The 22,014-nt window shown below is 38.7% G+C and overlaps 1 protein-coding gene across 4 annotated transcripts in view; it reads right to left on the bottom strand.

Moving 5' to 3' along the window:
- The window catches only part of scaper (S-phase cyclin A-associated protein in the ER), a 213,899-nt gene that overhangs the window by 112,329 nt on the left and 79,556 nt on the right, over nt 1–22,014 (bottom strand). For all 4 annotated transcript variants that reach the window (XM_087310256.1, XM_087310257.1, XM_087310258.1 and 1 more), the window contains 2 exon segments: nt 12,465–12,601; nt 1,502–1,567 (listed from right to left, as the gene is read on the bottom strand). In XM_087310256.1, coding sequence (XP_087166382.1) covers nt 1,502–1,567; nt 12,465–12,601 — 203 coding nt within the window.

The raw sequence follows: 22,014 nt of genomic DNA, 5'->3' as shown, positions 1-22,014 counted from the left end.
TCCTAATGTTTATTATATGTATATTATATATATACTATAGTAAAACTATAGTAAAACAGCTTGTCAAAAGCTGCAAACAGATCACATACAGGAATAAAGAGCACTCTTTAATTATCAGCTGTTAGTCAGCGCCCGCTCTTTTTTTTCCTGGTCATTGCGCCTTTGCCGTGTGCTGTGTAAATGCAGACGATCGAATAAGAGTCACTTTTAAAAAGAGGATGTAAGCAGCTCATCAAAAAAATTGCATACAGTCACAAAATCAGAATTGACCATCAAGATCTGCAGTGTAAATGCAGCCCAAGAACTCTATACTTCAGCCTCCACATTAAAGTTCAAGAAAGAAAGTCAAGGTGCTCCAGGATTGGTCAGCCCAGTTACCAAACATGAACATTATTGAGCATGTCTGGGGTAAGATGAAGGAGGCATTAAAGATGAATCCAAAGACTCTTGATGAACTCTGGGAGTCCTGCAGGAACACTTTCTTTGCCATTTCGGATGCTTTTATTAATCAGTGATTTGAGTCAGTGCAGAGATGTATGGATGCAGTCCTCCACGCTCATGATGGAATCAGAGACAATATTCATTGTTTCTTCACTGCAGCATGACTTTATATTTTATACTGGACATCATTTCTGTAAGTGACAAAACTTTTGTCTGAGCAAAGTCAGATCTTACTGTCCTAATTAAAAATCAAGGCATGATCATATTTTATTTTGGTAAAATAAGCGTAATCTAGTGGCTTTTACCTTTCATATAAGACACTTCTGACACCAAATGATCACTAGAGGTCAAGTTGTGGTTATTATTTGTTGTTCCTAAAATTAGGATAAGAGACAAGACTTTTGTCAGGAAGTGTAGTATATAAATAGGATATATGTTTTTTTTTTTTTTTTTTTTGGTTTTTGTAGGGTCTGCAGCTATTATATTAAGTGTATTATCTAAGGATATACTATCAATGTGCATAAGCTCAAAACTTGATCAACCAAAACAAAAATGAAAACAATTATGAACAGTAGATTCATGAAAACACCACTTAAGACATCAGTATTGCATCTAGTCCACACTTTATAATAAGTTGTCTTAACTACTATGTACTTGCATTGAAATTAAATGTAAAGTACGTAATGTGTTTATAATGTATAGCTGAACACTTCAGGCACTGTTGAGGTGGGATACGGGTGTGGTTAGGAACAGCTTTGGTGGAAAGGGTAGGTTTAAGTGTGGGAGAAATTAATTAAAGGTGTAGATACATGTAAGTATTTAATCAATCATAAGTACAATGTAAAAACATGTAGTTAAGTACATAATAGTTAAGGCCACTTAGTATGAAGCAGGACGTTGCATCTAGAGCAAAACAATACAGCTTTAATAAAGGAAACCCCTGGGGCGGGCATCAATTCTGAAGTTTAAAGCTCTAAAAGACAGCATGAAGACCTAAATACTCAGCATAACACCCCTGTTTGGGTATATGATCCTTAAAAAGCAGAGCGGGGGGGCTTACTTGGCCTTGTACGGAGAGTCGGAGGTCTGGCTTTTGGCTTCCATGCAGGTCTCATACTCTTTAGCCCTGAAAAAGAAAGACAAACAAGCCTGTCAGTAAAAAAAAACGGAGAGAAAAAGACAGACGGAGAGCAACAGAGGAGTCCGATGGCTGTCAGCCAGAAGACGTGAGGAGATAAGACGACGTGGCGAACAAAGAGAAGGTCGAGAGGTCAAGCTGAGCCTCCAACTGTTTATTTAGTCTTTGGGCCGCACTAGCAGCAATCACAAACTAACAAGCAGGAACGAGTCACAAACACTCCGTCTTCAGAGAGTCTCACAGCAGGGAATACCGACACACTCTTTAAGTTCAGAAACGCTAAATAAATAAGGATGATTGGCCGACGGTGTGAATTACTTCTGTGAATGTTGGAGAGTCACAGAGCAGAATAATGTTTGCTGTCAGTCAGCTTGAAACACTGGTGTGGTCCGCCGAGCGAAATTCCTGACAATCACACATCCCATTCCGTCAGATAAGGATGATCGATCAGCTCCCCGAGAGAAAAAAAAGGCTTGATGGATTGATGGATGTTCGGGGACTGATAAACTCAGACGTGTCTTTCCGGAAGACAACGTCAGAGAGATGAGTGGTCACAAGACTTTTAATAGTTTTATCTAGGTTTGAGTTTAAAGCGCAAAGTGGTTTGAGTTTAATCCAATTGGGAAAGTTTGATTTAATCCATTTATTAATTTATTTTTTTAGCTCCATTTATGTAATTCTGTTTCACCCTTTATTAAAATGATAGGTCCACTTTATATTAAGTGGCCTTAACTAATATGTACTTACACAGGAAATAATAGTTTGTTACAATGTACTTATTGTGTAAATTTACTGTGTACTTATGCTTGATTAAATACATGTATGTAATTACATCTGTAATTAACTTTTGTAGTTACATTTGTAAATACACTGTTGACCATCCCTTACACCTTAACCCACCCTTAAACCTACCCATGCCACCAAACCTGTCCATAACCCAACCTCTATCCCAACTCAAAAGCACCACAAGTGTTCATAAATACATTATAAACACAGTAAGTGCATTGTATTTATTTTTTGATGTAAGTACATAGTAGTTAAGGACACTTAATATAAAGTGGGACCAAATTATAATCCTTCCTAAAATTATTCACCCTACTGTGAATTTAGGGTTTTTTCGCAAATATTTCCAAAATGATGTTTAATGAAGCAAGATAATTTTCACAGTATTTCCTATAATATGTTTTCTTATGTAGAAAATAGTTTTTTTTTTTTTTTTAGCAAAACAGCAGTTTTAAATTTTTTTAAACCATTAAGGTCAATATCATTAGCCCCTTTAAGCTAGATATTTTTTCAGTTGGCTGCAGAACAAACCATCATTACACAATGACTTGCCTAATTAACCTAATTAAGCCTTGAAATGTCACTTTATTTTGAATATTAATAATAATAGAAATGAGTTATTAAAACTATTATGTTTAGAATCTTCTCCTTGTTAAACAGAAATTGAGGGTAAAAATATACAAGAGGGCTGATAATTCAACCGTATATATATATATATATATATATATATATATATATATATATATATATATATATATATATATATATATTAGGGATGGAAAGATTAATCGATATGTATCGATACGCGGTCATGCGAGTGCATCGGTTGAGCAGCAGAGGATGAATGAAATTTTGGAAGCAAATCGAGATGCATCGGTTTTTGCGAGATGCATCGGTTTTTCCAAGATACAGCTTATATTTTTAATATAGAATGTATTTTTTGTATTTCAGCTCCAAAAGTGGTGAGAAAAGCATTGCAAGTTTTTTTCCATGCGCAACAGTTTTGTGCGCTCTATGCCAATAACGGATGTTATTGCATTGTTCATCTGCAAAGATATTCAGCCTAGTGTCACGGAGAACGAAGGTTTTAAACACCTCCTCCTGTTAATTTTTATTTAATTATAATAATAATAATAATAATAATAATATTAATAATAATAATGATAAAAATTATGGGTGTCACGGTGGCACAGTGGGTAGTTTGACCACCTCACAGCAAGAAGATTGCTGGTTTGTTATATTTTTATTAGCCTGTTGTTCACAGTGACAGTGATGTTTCAAAGCAGCATAACACTGCTAGTTCACAACCTTAAGTTTTGAATAATCAGTGGCAAAATATATCTTTGTAAAACTTGTTTTCATAGTTGAAAAGTTAAATCACAATTCTTGTTGTGCAATGCTAAACCTTTATGTTATAAGAGTGCTAATATTGATATTTTAATATATATTGCACTTATACATTCTGTTTATCTTGAAAATACTTAAATAATATGTGCTATATGTTCAAAATGGCCCTCTACTGTAAACTGACACTCTGGCTCTGAGAGAAAAGCCAGTTTGTAAAAAAAGTCTTGGTTTTGCTTGGTTAATAAATAATGCAACTCATTCAATGGCACAGCATCCTCTTTCACATCATCTCATAAACTTGATTTAATTAGTTAGTGCTGAATTATCGCATTGTATCGTGATATGGGTGTAAATCGTATCGTCACAAATGTATCGCTAATATATCGCATCGTATTCTTTGTATCGAGATGCGTATCGGATCGGCATTATAGCTTAGATGCCCAACCCTAATATATATATATATATATATATATATATATATATATATATATATATATATATATATATATATTTGAAGTCAGCATTATTAGCCCCCCTTTTCTGGAGAAAGTCTTATTTGTTTTATTTCAGCTGGAATAAAAGCCATTTAAAAGTTTTTAACTAAAAGTTTGGCATTTTTAAAAAAAACATTTTCAGGTCAAAATTATTAGCCCCTAAAGCTATATATTTTTTTCGATAGTCTACAGAACAAACCCACATTATACAATAACTTGTCTAATTACCCTAACCTGCCTAGTTAACCTAATTAACCAAGTTAAGCCTTTAAATGTCACTTTAAGCTGTATAGAAGTGTCTTGAAAAATATCTAGTCAAATATTATTTACTGTCATCATGACAAAGATAAAAAAAATTTAGAAATGTGTTGAAAAATCTGCTCTCAGTTAAACAGAAATTGGGGAAAAAATAAACGGGGTTAATAATTCAGGGGGGCTAATAATTCTGACTTCAGCAGAGCTAAACAAGAGTTTTTTCTAAATAAACTGGTGATTGTGCTGTTTATTTCAATTTGAAAAGAAAAGGAAAACAAAACGCTGTATTTCTTTTGCTTTTATATCCTTGTTTGTTGTACTGAAGTAAATTTTGGAAAGGAAATTTTGTACCAAATTGATTATGTTTATTATTTATATTAATTGGTATCAGGTTATGGGTTTCTTTTCGGAATTAAAATACAAATTAAGAGCGATCTAATTTATAAGAACCCAGGGCCCTTCTCTCGCCATAGAAAAAGGGCGCTACACTTGGATGCTACCAAAAGTGGTGTAAGTGAGGCCAGCAGGGGGCGCTCAACCTGCAGTTTGTGTGGGTCCTAACGCCCCAGTATATTGATGGGGACTCTATACTGCTCAGTGAGCGCCGTCTTTCGAATGAGACTTTAAACCAAGGTCCCTGACCAAGGCTCTCTGTGGTCATTGAAAAATCTTGGTAGTCCTTCGAAAAAGAGTAGGGGTTTACCCTGGCATCCTGGCCAAATTTGCCTATAGGCCTCTGTCCATCATGGCCTCCTAACCATCCCCATATCATGAATGGCTCCTCTCCACCAATCAGCTGGTGTGTGGTGACCTGCCCTAACCCTTGACTATTAAGATACCTGACAGTAAATTCAAGATAAATGCAATTGTGTCTGACTTCACTGGGGTGACTGTAGAAAAGCATTCAGTAAGACCTTTAAAGACTGCTGTTCTGTTCTGAAGCAAGAGAACAATCCCAGCTCATGAGGAAAATGAAGAAATACCTGGCCTCGTCCTCATCCTCGAGATTACAATATTCCTCTCTGACAGCTTTACGCCTATACGGGTTAAACAGAGGGGCAATCGCCGGACCATCAATCTTCAAACGCGGCAGGCCCCATTAAACAGGCCGGGCACCATAAATATTAGTAACCAGCTATAAGTGGGGGGGCAGCTACAAAGCTACAATGCAGAGCTAATCATCAATTCATCACGATGTGCCCCACTATTCACCTCCGCCCACGCTGGACGCAGACGTCCCCCTCCCCCAATTGACTGTAAAACCGTCAATGCCTTCAGATGAATAAAAAAAGAAAACAAATACAGTGTATCCCTTTTAAATGTGCAATGGGAGGCTCAAGCGTTCGGCACTCCCAATCACAGAGAACATTCGGTCGGGCAGCGTTGCGATATTTAATATTGGATTCGAGAGGCTCTCAATCAAGCGGAAGACAATTTGACTGATGATGAATAAAAGGACGAGGAAAAAGGGAGGGAAAAAAATGTGACCTGTGGAACGTATCCGCCGAGAGGCATGAAGCTGGATCCGTCTATAAATTCAACCAACATATTTAAGGGTTTATATGCGGAATAAATATTGGATAGATCATGAGATGAAACAGATTTACATGCACCTGATGGTAAATAAAGGTCTGAGGTAACCAAGTCCAAGTGCCTTTAACTTTAAACTATGGGAGCTGCAGTCTAGACACCACAGCACGTCACGCACATTGGCCATGGCCCAAATGCTACTTCTGATGTGAAGATGTCTACAGGACTACACTTGCAAGTATCCAAAACACTGTAGAATCTTCTATGTGTCTTTTTTACTCAGAATAGTGTCCGCTAACTGCCTCAATGTGGCCACTACATTTCCTTTAGCAGAGGTTGCAGTAATACAGTGGAACATAGTGGACTCAGAGGATTGCAGACTTGTGGCTAAGATCCATGGTTCTCAATCCTGGTCATCATAACCTCTCGCTTTGAAAATTTTGTATGTCTCTCTTACGGCTTTAGAGATTTGATCCATTTGACCGTAAGTGCCCTCATCACAGGATATTCTGCCATGATTCTGGTTCGAAAGAAGCAAATTCTGTTGAAAAGGTATTAAAGTGCTGGAAAGACCACGAGTAGACCTCAGAGTCTTAACTTTATATCCCCTTTGAAATTACGTTTATTCCCTTCTGGTCACATGAAATACTTTTAGGGAGAAGCTATAGGTCATTTAAGGCGGGGCTATCAATACATGTCTTGTTTTCTGCTCTGCCTTAGTTCAGTCATTCGTCAATTTTTATCATTTCGTTAGCAACATCCATCCAACAATCCAATCGGTTCCAAAAGGACGAGATCATGCAACGCCCTACATTATTTTCTAATTTCAGGAAGTGAATGTACGTCAGGGCTACTCACGGGCTGAACTTGGCCCCCGAGGCAATTTGTTTCATCCCTCCAAATAGTGTGACAAAGACATTAAAAACAAATTTAGTTCAGTCAAAAAACGGTCGCTATAGTTATGAAGTGGCGTGCGTCTGTTCAATACAGCACAAGCTGCAGTTAAAGGCTGCGCAGAGCGCGAGTCCCCTGACATTAAGCGAGTGGCGTGAGCAGCCGAAAATATTTGGATACTTAATCATAAAGGCTTCTCAACGCTGCGTTTCTGTTTGCATGGAACGAAACTGTGCAACTAAAAGTTATGCTACCTGTGTGCTAGTTTAAATTTCCAAGCGTATACACCAAGGCTAATAAACACGCACACTGGATTAATAGTAGCGGGCCATTCACATATTGCGTCTTTTCTATGCGCAAGTTCGTTATTTGTAAGAATGTATTTAAGAATATATGCCAACATGCGCACGCAAACAAAGTGCCTTTCAGTTGTACTCAGTAGAAAACATCTCACGTCATAGGGATTAGAGTTGTGCGTGGCTTTTAGTGCATTTTAAACAAAGTATATGTTAGACAAATTATTAAAATGATTATGTATCTATGAACGCAGATGATAATAACAGTTCATTCAAATAGCGACTTACTTAAATTTACATTAAACAAGATAACCGTGAAACCATGATTATTCTTCAGACTATAATCGTACAACCATAATACAATTGCAACTTATTTTAGGGCGCACTCACACTATGCTATCTGAACCTTGACCAGGCATGAAAGGCAAGAATGATTAATAAATCCATATGAAACAGTCCCTTAAAACTCACATCTCATCTTCAGTTTCGGGCTCAGGCGCGCTTGGCACTCACACTACAAGCGTGCTGCGCCAAAGCCCAAGTGAACCACGCTCTAGCACACCTCTTCCAACCGGGCCAGGGCCGGCCAAGTGAACCGCGCCTGAGCCCGATTCAGAGCACTCACACTGCTCAAACGATCCAGGAAACGGGCCTGGGCACGGTTCGGATAGCATAGTATGAGGTGCCGGATCACATTTCAGAGGTGCCGGATCCGGAGTGTTCCGGCACAAATTAAGCCCTGGTTAAAGCGAACCGCATCACGAACAAAGAGCAACATTGTAACAATTTGAATCCCTGTTTCGAAACAATACAATCGACCTACAGGTGTGAAAGCACCTTAAAACTCTGTGCCGAAACAAATTCTTCTCTATATGTAAATGCGTTAAATATTATAAAGCAATTTATATTTAGCTATAAGCAAATAAAAAAAGGAAATTTTATGCGTAACCATATGAAGGATTGAAGCTGGTACCTTTGGGACCCAACCACCGGTGCTTATTTACTCAAGATGAATGGGTTGAACCAGCCTGATCTCACGAGAAAATGTAAGTATTTTACATTTTGCCAGTTTAGTGGCTGATTCGTACAAATTCGTACGAGTTCAGTCGTACGAAATTGTACGATTTGGCACCTAACCCCACCCCTTAACCCAACCGTCATTGGGGGATGAGTAAGTCGTACTAAATTGTACGAATTTGATTGTATGAATTCATAAGAATTAGCTACTAAATCAAAAATGTACGAATTGCCGTGAGATTGTGTTGGTTGAACAGGAAAAAATAAACAACACACACAACTACCATGTGCTCAGGTTTACCGTAGTCCTCACTACTAGATTCATAGCAGTTTCGTTGCCTCCTATTCCCTACGTTCATGAACAGGGGGTCTTTTGTGTGCCACCCTATCTGAGGTAGGCCAGCATACTAAACTCTCTGTCTCCAAGCCTGAGAAAAGACAAACAATGCATCCGGCCAAGCTACTAGAGGACGGGCCATCAGAAAAAGAGAAGGAAAGAGTTAAGAAACTCAGAGTTTAAAGCCAATGCTGACACGGGCGGACATGCTACTTTCATGGTAATTAAAACCACAAGTTTTCACCTGAAGAACAAGTCATATATTTGAAGAATAAATCAAGGTCCAGGTAAGGAAATTAAAGAGTCTTTTTTCCACGCCACGGCTATGGCAGGGCCTGAACAGGCTTAACAATGACATCGGGGGACAGGGCAACCTGGGAGGGCTGAGAAAAGCTCTCTAGCGCTTTACAAACGCCACACTGTGCTCCTATAAAACGGCTCATTTCCACCCCGCGGTGGAGCCGCCAACCTCAGCAGGCCAGGGCTGTGGGCGGCCGTGATTTATGAGCATGTAGCGCCTGTTCTCTCCCTTTCATTCTTTCCTCCTGGCCGCGTGAGTGTTGCAGGGCTCAGCGCAGGAGTGACAGAGAACAGAGGAGGCTCATGTTGTCACTCTCGCAGCCAAAGCTCGGAGCTGTTTTCTGCCCTCTGCGCTACCTCTGCATTAATGAGCACAGAAGCAGCGCAGACTACCGGTCTCCTTTACACTGCAACTTAAGAGACTCTCAGCAGACATCACATAGAGGAAGAGAGTCTACTAATTACTGTAAGGTCAAGATCGGGAATGTAGCAATTAAAACAGCTAACAAACAACATGCTAATTTGATACCATATAGGTAACACTTTAGTTTAGGTCATGATTCATGGTATTACCAAACCGTTAACTAACATTACTGGCTTAATAACTTGTAATTAGCTGTTTTATTAACTGTTATTAAAAAGGTAACGTTTAAAGCCTACTTCCAACACTGACACAGGCGGACATGCTACTTTCATGCTAACAAACAACATGCTAATTTGATACCAAATAGGTAACACATTAGTTTAGGTCATGATTCATGGTTTTAACAAACCATTAACTAACATCACTAGCTTAATAAACAACTAATTAGCTGTTTATTAATAGTAAAGTTGGAAGTGTAAAGCTCACGTCTAATGCTGACACAGGTGGACATGCTACTTGCATGCTAAAAAAACCAACATGCTAATTTGATATTAACGTGGGAACACTTTAGTTTAGGTCACAACTCGTGGTATAAACAAACCATTAAATAACATTACTAGCTCAATAAAGTACTAATTAGCTGTTTTTTAATACTTAGTAAAGTTAGAAGTTTAAAACCCACATCTAATACTGACATGGGTGGACATGCTACTTGCATGCTAACATACAACATGCTAATTTGACACATCAAATATGTAACACTTTAGTTTGGGTCACAATTCATCTAATTAACATACCATTAACTAACATCAGTGGCTTAATAAACTACTAGTTAACTGTTTAGTATTAGTTAGCAAAGTTAGAAGTTTAAAGCCCACATCTAATACTGACATGGGCAGACAAGCTAATTTTATGCTAACAAACAACATGCTAATTTGATACCAAATAGGTAACACTTTAGTTTAGGTCATGATTCGTGGTATTAACAACAACTAACTAAGATCACTGGCTTAATAAACTACTAATTATCTGTTTATGAACAGTTAGTAAAGTTAGAAGTTTAAAGCCCACATCTAATACTGACATGGGCAGACAAGCTACTTTCATGCTAACAAACAACATGCTAATTTGATACCAAATAGGTAACACTTTAGTTTAGGTCATGATTCGTGGTATTAACAACAACTAACTAACATTACTAGCTTAATAAACTACTAATTATCTGTTCATTAATAGTTTGTAAAGTTAGAAGTTTAAAGCCCACATCTAATCCTGACATGGGTGGACATGCTACCTCCATGCTAACAAACAATATGCTAATTTTATACCTAATAGGTACCACTTTAGTTTAGGTCACAATTTTTGGTAATAACAAACCACTAACTAACATTACTAGCTTTATAAACTATTAATTAGCTGTTTGCTAATAGTTATTAAGTAAGAACTTGGGTTTAGGTTTTGGGTAGGACTGGGGACGCAGAATAAGAACATATTTTGAACTGCTAATGTATTAAAAATAGACAGGTAATAAGCTAATAACCGGTGTGATCTCCTGCTGCTGTAGCCCATCTGCCACAAGGTTGGACGTGTTGTGTGTTCAGAAATGCTCTTCTGCAGATCTCGGTTGTAACGAGTGCTTATTTAAGTTACTGTTGCCCTAACCAGTCTGGCCATTCTCCTCTGACCTCTGGCTTCAACAAGGCATTTGTGCCCACAGAACTGCCGCTCACTGGATATTTCCTTTTTTTAGACCATCCTCTGTAAACCCTAGAGATGGTTGTGTGTGAAAATCCTGGTAGATCAGCAGTTTCTGTAATACTCAGACCAGCCCGTCTGGTACCAACAATCATCCCACATTCAAAGTCCCTTAATTCCCCTTTCTTCCCCATTCTGATGCTCGGTTTGAGCTGCAGCAGATCGTCTCGATCACGTCTACATGCCTAATTGCATTGAGTTTCTGCGATGTGATTGGCTGATTAAAAATTTGCGTTGCAGTTGGAGAGGTGTACCTAATAAAATGGCCGGTAAGTGTAGTGATTAAATTCATGAACAAGAAATACTTTATTTTAAGGTGTCATTACATATGTTCCATGTAGTTACAATTAATTATGCATAATTATATGCAAGTAAAAGCTAATTCTAACCTGCATTTTAACCCCTAATATAGTAAGTACTTGTGATTAACTAATTTCAATCGGTATTTAAACGAATAGGCGACGCAGTGGCGCAGTAGGTAGTGCTGTCGCCTCAGAGCAGGAAAGTTGCTGGTTCGAGCCTCAGCTGGGTCAGTTGGCGTTTCTGTGTGGAGTTTGCATGTTCTCCCTGCGTTCGTGTGGGTTTCCTCCAGGTGCTCGGGTTTCCCTCACAGTCCAAACACATGCGGTACAGGTGAATTGGGTAGGCTAAATTGTCCAAAGTGAATGAGTGTGTTTGGATGTTTCCCGGAGATGGGTAGCAGCTGGAAGGGCATCCACTGTGTAAAACATATGTTGGATAAGTTGGCGGTTCATTCCGCTGTGGCGACCCCAGATTAACAAAATTAACAAAAATTAGCGAACGAATGAATTTAAACGAATAGATACACCTTTAAATGAAATATAACAAAAATATTTGCTGTAATTAATCTGCTGTAAATTCAAAGTCAGTAAATTTGCGAATGTATGCGTCCATCACAAATTCTGTGGTTTTTCAGGACTAAATATAGGAATAAAACCCTCTCTAAAGCTTACTTACTAACTAACAAACAACCATCCCGCAGTAACACTCAGACCAAGACACACACACACACACAAACAGTTGTGACAGCAGGCACAATTGATAGCGCCCAGGTCTAGGATCTGACACAGAGACGCGTTCGCTCCTATTTGTTGATTACTATTGATTTTCTTTGATACTTCATTTAAAAATCAATAGTTGGAAGAGAGAAAAACAGGCATGCTTTACACATACTTTAACATACTATTGTACACTGGAGAAGCCTTCGGTTTTGGCAGAGCGGTGGCAACCAATTAGGAGAAAAGCTCTTAACAGGTGAAAGTGAGGAGGGGGTAACAGATCGATTCTCACTTTTTCCTCCCCAATCACAGAGAGTGGCCATAAATTAAGCTCATCAGTGTTGCTGTGCGGACAGCCGGGATGCACATCGCCACTGCTCTCCATCTCCTTGTCACTCATAAAGCTCTCACAAGCAGCAACACCACCATTCAGGCAGACCGAGAGAGAGAGAAAGAGACATACTGTAAAGAGGGAGAGAGTTTGATCACTTCACCTTGAGTTCATGCGTGCACGCAGTTTCTTGGCCTTCTTCCGAGCTTTCTGCCTCTCTTCTCCATCTTTTGCATTGTCGGAGGGCACGCTACTGTCGGTGACGATGTCTACGATGTACTTTTTTTGAGACAGATGTTCCTGGAGGAGAAAAGAAAGAAACATAAATGGCATACTCTGAAATATCTTTTGTAGATCTCATTCAATCATTCATTTTCTTTGTCAGCTTAGTCCCTTTATTAATCTGGGGTCGCCACAGTAGAATGAACCACTAACTTATCCAGCACGTTTTACACAGCGGATGCCCTTCCAGCAGCAACCCACCTCTGAGAAACTTTTATAGATGTTTAATAAGAAATTTGTCCATCGTTTCTGTAATGATTTGGGGGTGACAAAGATGGGAAGTAACGAAGTACAAATACATATATTGAAGTACTTAAGTAGATTTTTCTAGAATCAGTTTTAGGGTCGTCGCGACACCTTTAATTCTTCTTACGATTCTATACCAGCTGAAGTATCATGATACCAAGTCGCATTGCGATACTGTAACTCATAACTCAAATTATAAAGAAAATTGTCAAAAATACGATATTTTATGTTGTAATACCAACTGAATTTCATGGTTTCCGCTACATTCATTCTTCCATGGTGGGAAAAATTCCATGGCCACACCAAAATTCATCCCGCCACGGCTACATTACAGCTTCAAACATTCAGTCGTTGTATTTTTAATAGCGGTTTATAATCTCACTAAATCGTATTAAAGGGTAAGTGAATCACAACAGCGCAAACTTTTCCGTAACCGGTGTAGTGCTGTGCGTTATTAACGTGAATGAGACAGGGAATCAGCGACGTAATCATGACTGATATCGGGCTCTATTTTAACAATCTTGGGGCAAAGTCCAAAGCAAAGGGCGCAAAAGCATTAAGAGCCTGTCAGAATCTACTTTTGCAATTTTAAGGATGGAAAAATCCGCATGGTCTAACAGGGTTTAGCTTATAATGAATTTCATGTGTGTTGTGAGAATAAACCAATCAGAGTCTCATCTCCCATTCCCTTTAAGAGTCAGTTGCGTCATGCCATATCGCATTTGCTATTTACATGGTGGACTTTGTTAGTGGAAAAACTGAACAGTTCACTAGAGAGAAAACATTAAAACAGAGCATCTGCAGCACGAGGATAAAGAATGAGCCTCCTCATTCTTTACTTTCACTCTCTTTCGTGGATAAGGAAAGTGTTGTACGCACAGACATCCATTAGCCTACATAATTAATGTCGTTTGTTAAGCACAAAGATTTCTTTTAAAACTATTTCTAAATTTTGTTTTAATTTCCAGCAAACTAATAAATGAACAATAATAACGAAGTGTGCTCAAAAAACTGAGTTATATACTAATACACATGCTGAGCCCCATATGGTCTAAAACCTGACAGGTGGACAAATCTAAGCTTGTTTTTAATAAAACAAATATAAATATGGATACAATAAATAATACTGCAAATAATAATAACATTATAAAAAAGCAGAATGTCATGAATAAAATGATAAAAAAAAACTGAGATGAAAAGGCATGGAGGCAGTGGTTTTTATATTTATGTAGAAAGTAATGATCTTTATAATATTTGAATCCTTTTATTCTTTTTCATTTGTAAAGATCTTAGCGTATTGCTGTTCATCCTGTGTGTATTAAGCAATGTTTAAGCGAGGCGCACAACTAAAGTGCTCTGCGCTGGACTTTAGCCCTGCTTTCAGCTGGTCTATTGTGCGGTCCATTTTACTTCCTCAAAATAGCAACGCGCCAACAATGCTCCTTAACACACCTCTTATCTAGACTAAAACACCCTTGAGTCCACAAAGTGGTGCAAATGGATTTGCTACTTAAATAACTTGGCGGAAATGGAAAAACATTGTTTAGAAATGTTTCAGGGGGGCTAAAAATTCAGGATTTACTTTAACTGTAATTTTGGACTCAACCATTAAGTTTTAAACCAATGAAACAAAGATAAGATGTCTTGAATGATAAAGGATCCTTAAACTAGCCTTTATTTTAGCCAAAAATATACATCAGATTCTTTACAACTCCACAGGGAGACCCTCAGTTCAAAGCCATTGTGTCTCAAGAAAAGTCTTTGGGGACAATGGAAGACGACATATGGGTGTGTCAAAGATCAAACATCAACATGTCAATTCCACAGGACTTCTTCCCCGCCGAGCACATGTCCAAAAAGGCTGGGCTAAATCTCCTGCACTCTTTTCCATTGAAAGCCCAGGTGTTAAGCTCTTTGTGTGGCATATAGAGACCCCCGGTCCAGGCATTGTGCTCTGCAATTACAATGGCATCTCCTCCGCTCGCTGCTGGCAATAAGGCGGCGGAAGTGCCAAAGGGAGGGAGAGAGGTATAGCTTTCCGTCTCTTTCTGATGATGCCGATATTTCCATGGGAAGAAAGACGGATGTAACTCAATTTGGGACGACGTGATGCATGCGCCAGAAAGCAATTATCCAATTATCCTGTCATCCGGCACCTCGGAGGATGGGAGCAGCGGGTGAGAGAGATAAGAGTTCGATACCGCAAGAGGCCCAATGCAAACGGAGGCCAAAAATGTACCAGGGGCTCTTCAGAAATGTGGCTACGCAACAGTGGATAAGGCAAAAACAGGTCCTGGTAGGTCTGGGCGACATGGCAAAAATCTCGATCATTCTTTTTCATATTGAACGATAAACATATTCAGGTGAAGTCAGAATTATTCGCCCCCTTTTTTTAAATTTTAAATATTTCCCAAATAATGTTTAACAGAGCAAGGAAATTTTCACAGCATGTCTAATAGTATTTTTTTCTTCTGGAGAAAGTCTTGTTTGGTTTATTTTGGCTAGAATAAAAGCAGGTTTTATTTTTTTGGAAACCAATTAAGGGTCAATATTATTAGCCCCCTTAAGCAATATTTGAGTCCTGATGCAAAAACCTCTAAGTGCTATCTAGAATTGTCGTCTACAATGAGCATATTTCTTAGCCTGTTATGCTTATGTTCAGCTATTTCATGTTAAAATCAATAAAAAATTATAAGATTATTTTAAAAAATTATAAGATAATTAATAAAATTTATAGATTAAGCAGGGCTCATTAATAAGGACTGCCCGATGGCCCGGGGCCAGCATGAGATGCTCAGGACAGTTGACAGAATCGTTACTGGCCGGATGGGGCAGTGCTGCCTTGTCACTACATTTTGATAGATGGCAACATAACTGCAACATCAAAGTAAGAGGCTAAAAGAAAACATCTGCATCTAACGTTATGGAAACTTGTACATGGGTACAACACGGTGAAAATAAAATGAAGTGATGTTTTGCTTAGTTTGCTGTTACTTTTAAGTCAGCCACCTTTTGTTTTAAAATACCTGCACATTTTCCACACTCTATATTTTACTGCAAAAAAATTTTAAAAAATTCTAGATTCACAGACATCATTTTGGACACATTATTCAATATATGTGGCTAAGAAATAGCGGTAACACTTTACAATAAGGTTCATTAGTTAATGTATTTACTAACATGAACTAATCATGAACAACACTTGTACAGTATTTATTAATCATAATTGAACATTTACTAATGCATTATTAACATCCAAGTCCATGGTTGTTAACATTAGTTAATGCACCCTGAGTTAACATGAACTAACAATGAACAACTGTATTTTCATTAACTAACATGAACAATTACAGTAGTAAATGTGTTGTTCATTGTTTGTTCATGTTAGTAAATGCATTAATTAACATTAACTAATGAACCTTATTGTAAAGAGTGACCCAAATAGCAATTAATTAATACATTTTTTTTTTTTGGTGGGGCCAGTGAAATTTTAGCAGGGCAAGTAAAAATCTGAACCACTGGTCCAATCGGGCCAGTAGGAAAAATCCTAAGCGTTGAACCCTTTTAAGTATTTAAGGGTGCTTCCATACCTGTGAATCTATTCAGTTGTTCTGAAGCATGGACTAAAATTGTTACATTGTTGCTCTTTGCTCTTAAAGTAAAGTTTAACACAGCAAAGTTTCCAAAAGAGCTAAAACAAGTTATGTGTGAGTAAACTCTCCTCACATTGGTCAGTTTCATGGTTTATTTTTCAGAGTCTCGCTCAGCTGTCGGGGGTGTAGTGGTTTGGTGGTGTTTGACAGGGTGCGTGCGACGTGTCTGAAGAGCGAGGACGGATTTGGTGGGGAAGGGTGAGAAGGGTGCGCAACGTATTTGAGGACCGGGAGAGAGATGTGCGATTTTCAGGAGATTATCACTCATTTGCAGGCACCCGGGAGTCTTTGTGCATATGCGGGAGACTTGGGATGTCTGGAATAACCTCCCGCCCTACTCATAATTCTCTCTTTATATAGCCGTATGTCTTTTACATATCCATAAAACACTGTGATATGACCGGGCTCAGATCGTATCGCTTTCTCACTACAATCGATCCGTTCCAGAGTTTGTTTCAATCGAGCCGAGACCACCTCATTCAGGCAATCTTATAGCGATTGTTTTGGCCCGGATCCTAGCGCAATTGGTGGTTTCACATATGCCAAACGAGCCGCGCTAACAGGGCAAACGAGACAGGCTCCAAAACAAAAGTGTAGGGGAGAAAGCACCCTAAGACTGAATGAATAAAGCACGCTGTTTTCCACCAAGGCAACCCGGAGTGCTGAAATATGATTGGCTAAACTGGCACTGGGCGGGTTAAATGACCAAAACAAAGACAGCATTCAGGCACAGAAAACACATTATCAAAGCACAATATCTGACTTCAGCAGTGTTTTTCAAATAAACAAGAATGCTAGCCTGTTTCTTAAATATCTGTAAACATATTTAGGGACCGTTCAGCAAACGCTGCGTAGGCTCTATTGGAATTGCTCTGTTTTTTATTATTATTCCACCACTAATCGGGGAACTTTTGAGGGTCTAAACATGCTTGAAAACTCATGAAACTTTGCACACACACACCAAACGCGGTGTAGATAATCAGTTGATATTGGTTTCAGAAGTAGGCGTGGCAAAATGACTCAACAGCGCCACCTATAAACATTAGACGGACTCACCCAAGAGCTACGAATCAAACACGCATACGAAAATTGGCACACACGAGCGGAATCTTAAACCCAACAACAAGTCGGATATTTTTAACTTCCTGCGCCGAAAAAGTGGCGTTTTTGCCATATTCAGGCGTTTTATTTTAAAGAACTCCTCTGGGGGATTTTATCCGATCAACAACAAAATTGGGTTTTGTCATCTAAAGGCCTTGGCGATGTTAAAATGCGAAGATCTAAAGTTTTCGTCAATGGGCGTTTCCATGGCGACCTCGCAAACTTTGACGATTCGCCATGAAACAGGAAGTTGTTATAACTCAGACATGCATTGCTCGATCAGCTTCAAAATTCACACGTATGATTAAAGTCCTGACCAAAAGCTTTTTTTTTTTTTTTTGTGATGACCACAGCTTTGAATACTTGCCGCCTGTCCTTAATGAATTAGCCAAATGTGACAAATGACCATACACATATCCGTTTGAAATCTCTACATTTGCCTCATATAGTGTTTCGAATGGATGAGTGATGATGCGTGTGCCTTTGAGAGGGGCATCTTTCCCAGTGTCCCGCAGGAGCAGGAGTCGAGCCCTGCAGTCATAACCAGTGGCTCGCGGTGGTCGGAGAGGCATCTGTTGAGTAATCTCTCTGAAAGGCGATCTAGGCCGCCCGCCGCTCACTTAATGGGATTGTTTCTATAACACCTCGGAGACGTGCACCATCTTGAGATTATAAAGAGGGGTCTGGAGGAGAGGGGAGCACTGCAAAAACAGATCTGTCAGGAGATCAAGGCTGGAGCTAAGCTCATAACGTGCAGGACAACCAAAATATGCTAAATCATTACGACAATAGTCAACAGTCTGAGGACAGAAATATCTGATTTATCAATGGACCATTTTCACTCGTCTGGGTATCTCAACAGGTTGTAAGAGTTGGGGAAATATCACTAGCAGTTTAAATTTCTGTTTCCTCCAATAGCTATAGAGAGAAAATCAATGATTGTGTTTCTATGACTGTTGAAAAAAAGCAGAGATAACGTACGATTTGAGAGATGGGTTAATGATTCGTTGGATCGTCGTGTGTATTTATATATTCGTGCTGTCAAAAGATTAACTGCATCCAAAATAAAAGCTTGTTTATTTTGGGAAAAATGCTTATTTATATTTATTAAATATTTACATCTAATACAAATTATATACACACACACAAACACACACACACACACACACACACACACACACACACACACACACACACACACACAAAGTTGAAACCAGAAGTTTGCATACCCTCTAAAAAAATTATAAAAAGTTTGCTGTTTTAGGTCCTTTAGAATTACCTAAATGATTTTCATTTGCTAAATGCCAAAATAACGAGAGGATTTTTATTTTTTGGGATTTTTTTATGAAGTTCTAGACAGTCAAAAGTTTACACACATTTCCTTGGTATTTTTTCAGCTTTGCTTTTAAACTCTATAATTTGGTCAAATGTTTTGGGTAACCTTCCACAAGCTTCTCACAATAGTTTTCAGGAATTTTAGCCCATTCCTCCTGACAGAATAGGTGTAACTGAGTCAGATTTGTAGGCAGTCTTGCTAGCACAAGCTTTTTTAACTCTGCCCACAAATTTTCTATAGGATTGACATCAGTGCTTTGTGATGGCCACTCCAAAACATTCACTCTGTTGTCCTTAAAGCACATTTTAACTAATTTGGCAGCATGCTTAGGGTCATGGTGTGTTTGAAAGACCCATTTATGGCCAAGTTTTAATTTCCTGGCTGATGTCTTGAGATGTTGCTTCAGTATTTCTGCATAATGTTCTGTCTTCATGATGCCATCTATGCTGTGAAGTGGAGCAGTCCCTCCTGCAGCAAAACAGCCCCACAACATGATGCAGCCGCCCCCATACTTCACAGTTGGGATGGTGTTAGTAGGCTTGTAAGCTTTCCCCTTTGTTCTCCAAATGTAACACTGGTCATTACGGCCAAACAGTTCAATCTTAGTTCAATCAGTCCACAGGACATGTCTCCAAAAATGAGTCTTTTTCCCAGTGTCATTTAGCAAATTGTAATCTGGCTTTGTTGTTGATTCTTGCTTTTCCCATGTTGTCACACAAGGAAGCAGTGTGTGTTTGAGGTTTTCCTTAAAAACTATTCTACAGTAGTGCCTCCAATTAACTCAAATGTTGTTGATTAGCCAATCAGAAACTTCCAAAACCTTGACATCATCATCTGAGCTTTTTCAGAGGCAGAATAATCTTATTGTGTGTGAACTTGACTTTCAAGAAAAGCTATAAAAATTTCTCAAAAAATCTCTCTCTTATTATTCTGCTATTAAGCAGAACAGAAACTAATTTGATAATCCAAACTTACCTAAAAGAGAAAAAGTTTAGTCACATTAACATCTGACTTTTTTAAATGGTTATCTCAGCACAACTCTTAAAATAAAAGTGCACAACGCTATTTGCAGGGTGGGTTGTACTGTATAGGGTTTCAGTGCAATCAGGCTATTTTTCAATATCTCCTATTTGTAAATAGTCATTATGCTGCGCTTTGTGATTCCTACTGTGATTGGTTGCATTGATCATGTGAAACCTATAAGTGAAAGCACACACATAATCAAAATCACTATATCTCATTGAGTTTTTGTATTTACGGGGGTGGAATTTACTGTAGGGTAGAGGTCTGCACCAGACCAGATTTCTTTCACCGTGGGAATAAATTTCTGAATAAAGCGCGGGAGCGGTCGGTAACCGGTGTATTTTTGGACGGGAGCAGGCGGTCTAACAATATTGCTCCCGACTACCGAGCGATGGAGCACATGTATGTATGTGTGTGAATGAGACAGCGTGTTGCTGCTTTTAGCTTGTTTGTTGCTGTGTGTGTGTGTGTGTGTGTGTGTGTGTGTGTGTGTGTGTGTGTGTGTGTGTGTGTGTGTGTGTGAGAGAGAGCTTTGTGCTATGTGTGTTTGTGTTTGTGTATGTGTGTGAATGAGAAAGAGTTTGATGTTGCTATCTGTGTGTGTGTCACTTGCTTGGCTTGCTTGGTGCTGTGTGTGTGTGTGTGTGTGTGTGTGTGCTTTTACAGACAGCCTGTTATAGTCTAGACTCTGTATAGCTGGGTGGTTTTTGGTTTTGTTCTCCCCTCGCCCATTAGCGGGAACGGGCGAGTAGAAAACGGAGCGGGTCGGGCAAGGGGACAACTATGGAACCAGATTAGTCTCAAAAGAAATTCATGCAAAAGACACGATGTACATATGCGTAGCCAAATTCACGTGTATAAAACCAAATTCACGTGCGTAAAATATTTATTTATATTCACAAAAAAATTTCACGTGCACAAAATAAAAATACATTTTCATAAAGTACGTTTCACAAATGCAAAACACCATTTGCAAATGTATAAGAGTGTACAAAAAGTTTTGAATGTTTAAAACTTGCGAGTTCATCCTGAATGAGAATGTGCAAATCCTCTTTTTTCGAACACGGGTCTAAGGGCATGGGAACGCTACGTGCTGACCACTGGACCACAATTGCGCTATAATACTGGCGTAGCCGGAATGATACTTATGATTACCCTGCAGGATAAATGTTGCTCATGGGGCTCCGAGACCATCAATAAGAAGAGCGGAGCTGCGGCAAAATAATGGATAAAAAAATGAGGATATGGTCAAGTAAATAAATAAATTTTAAAAAAGTACGACTGCTGTTTTCTCCGTTCGCCATGCTGGAGAGGAACAGTCTGCGCAAAAGAAGCGCAGAGTTGGTTTCATTGAATACAGCGCTCATCTGATTGGCTGAAAGGTACGAGTTGCCCTGCCTCTGGCAGGAAAGTCTCAAAAATACACACACACACGTATCCAGGGGGAGCCGTACGTGAAAGAGGATTTGCATATTCTCATTCAGGATGAACTCGCAAGTTTTAAACATTCAAAACTTTTTGTACACTCTTATACATTTGCAAATGGTGTTTTGCATTTGAGAAACGTACTTTATGAAAAAATGTATTTTTATTTTGTGCACATGAAATTTTTTTGTGAATATAAATAAATATTTTACGCACGTGAATTTGGTTTTATGCACGTGAATTTAGCTACGCATGTGTACATCGTGTCTTTTGTGTGAATTTAGACTAATCTGGTTCCATAGACAACGGGTTCGGGCTAAAACCTGATTCAAAATTTAGTCCCGCGCAGATCTCTACTGTAGGGTTTCAGTGCTAGAAGGCACCTTTACACATTTAAATTTGTATTAAACTTCTATGATTTTATTGCTGGAATAAATAATTTATTCTTCGACTCATATATGGAGCAAAATGTTAATTTCTCTTCTTCTCCTTTTATGTTTATATATTAAAGTCTAATGAAATGACAAAAAACACCCCCCTATATGAATGCATGGTGCTTGCCTTAGCATGACATTAAAAACAACATGAAAAATTGATGTGCTCAATGTGGCATATGACGACCTATCAAATTCGATCGGCAGCGTTCG

The sequence above is a fragment of the Danio rerio genome, chromosome 25 (assembly GCF_052040795.2).
Source record: "Danio rerio strain M-AB ecotype USA chromosome 25, GRCz13ab, whole genome shotgun sequence".
NCBI lineage: Eukaryota > Metazoa > Chordata > Actinopteri > Cypriniformes > Danionidae > Danio > Danio rerio.
This window is presented reverse-complemented; position numbering and strand designations above follow the sequence as displayed.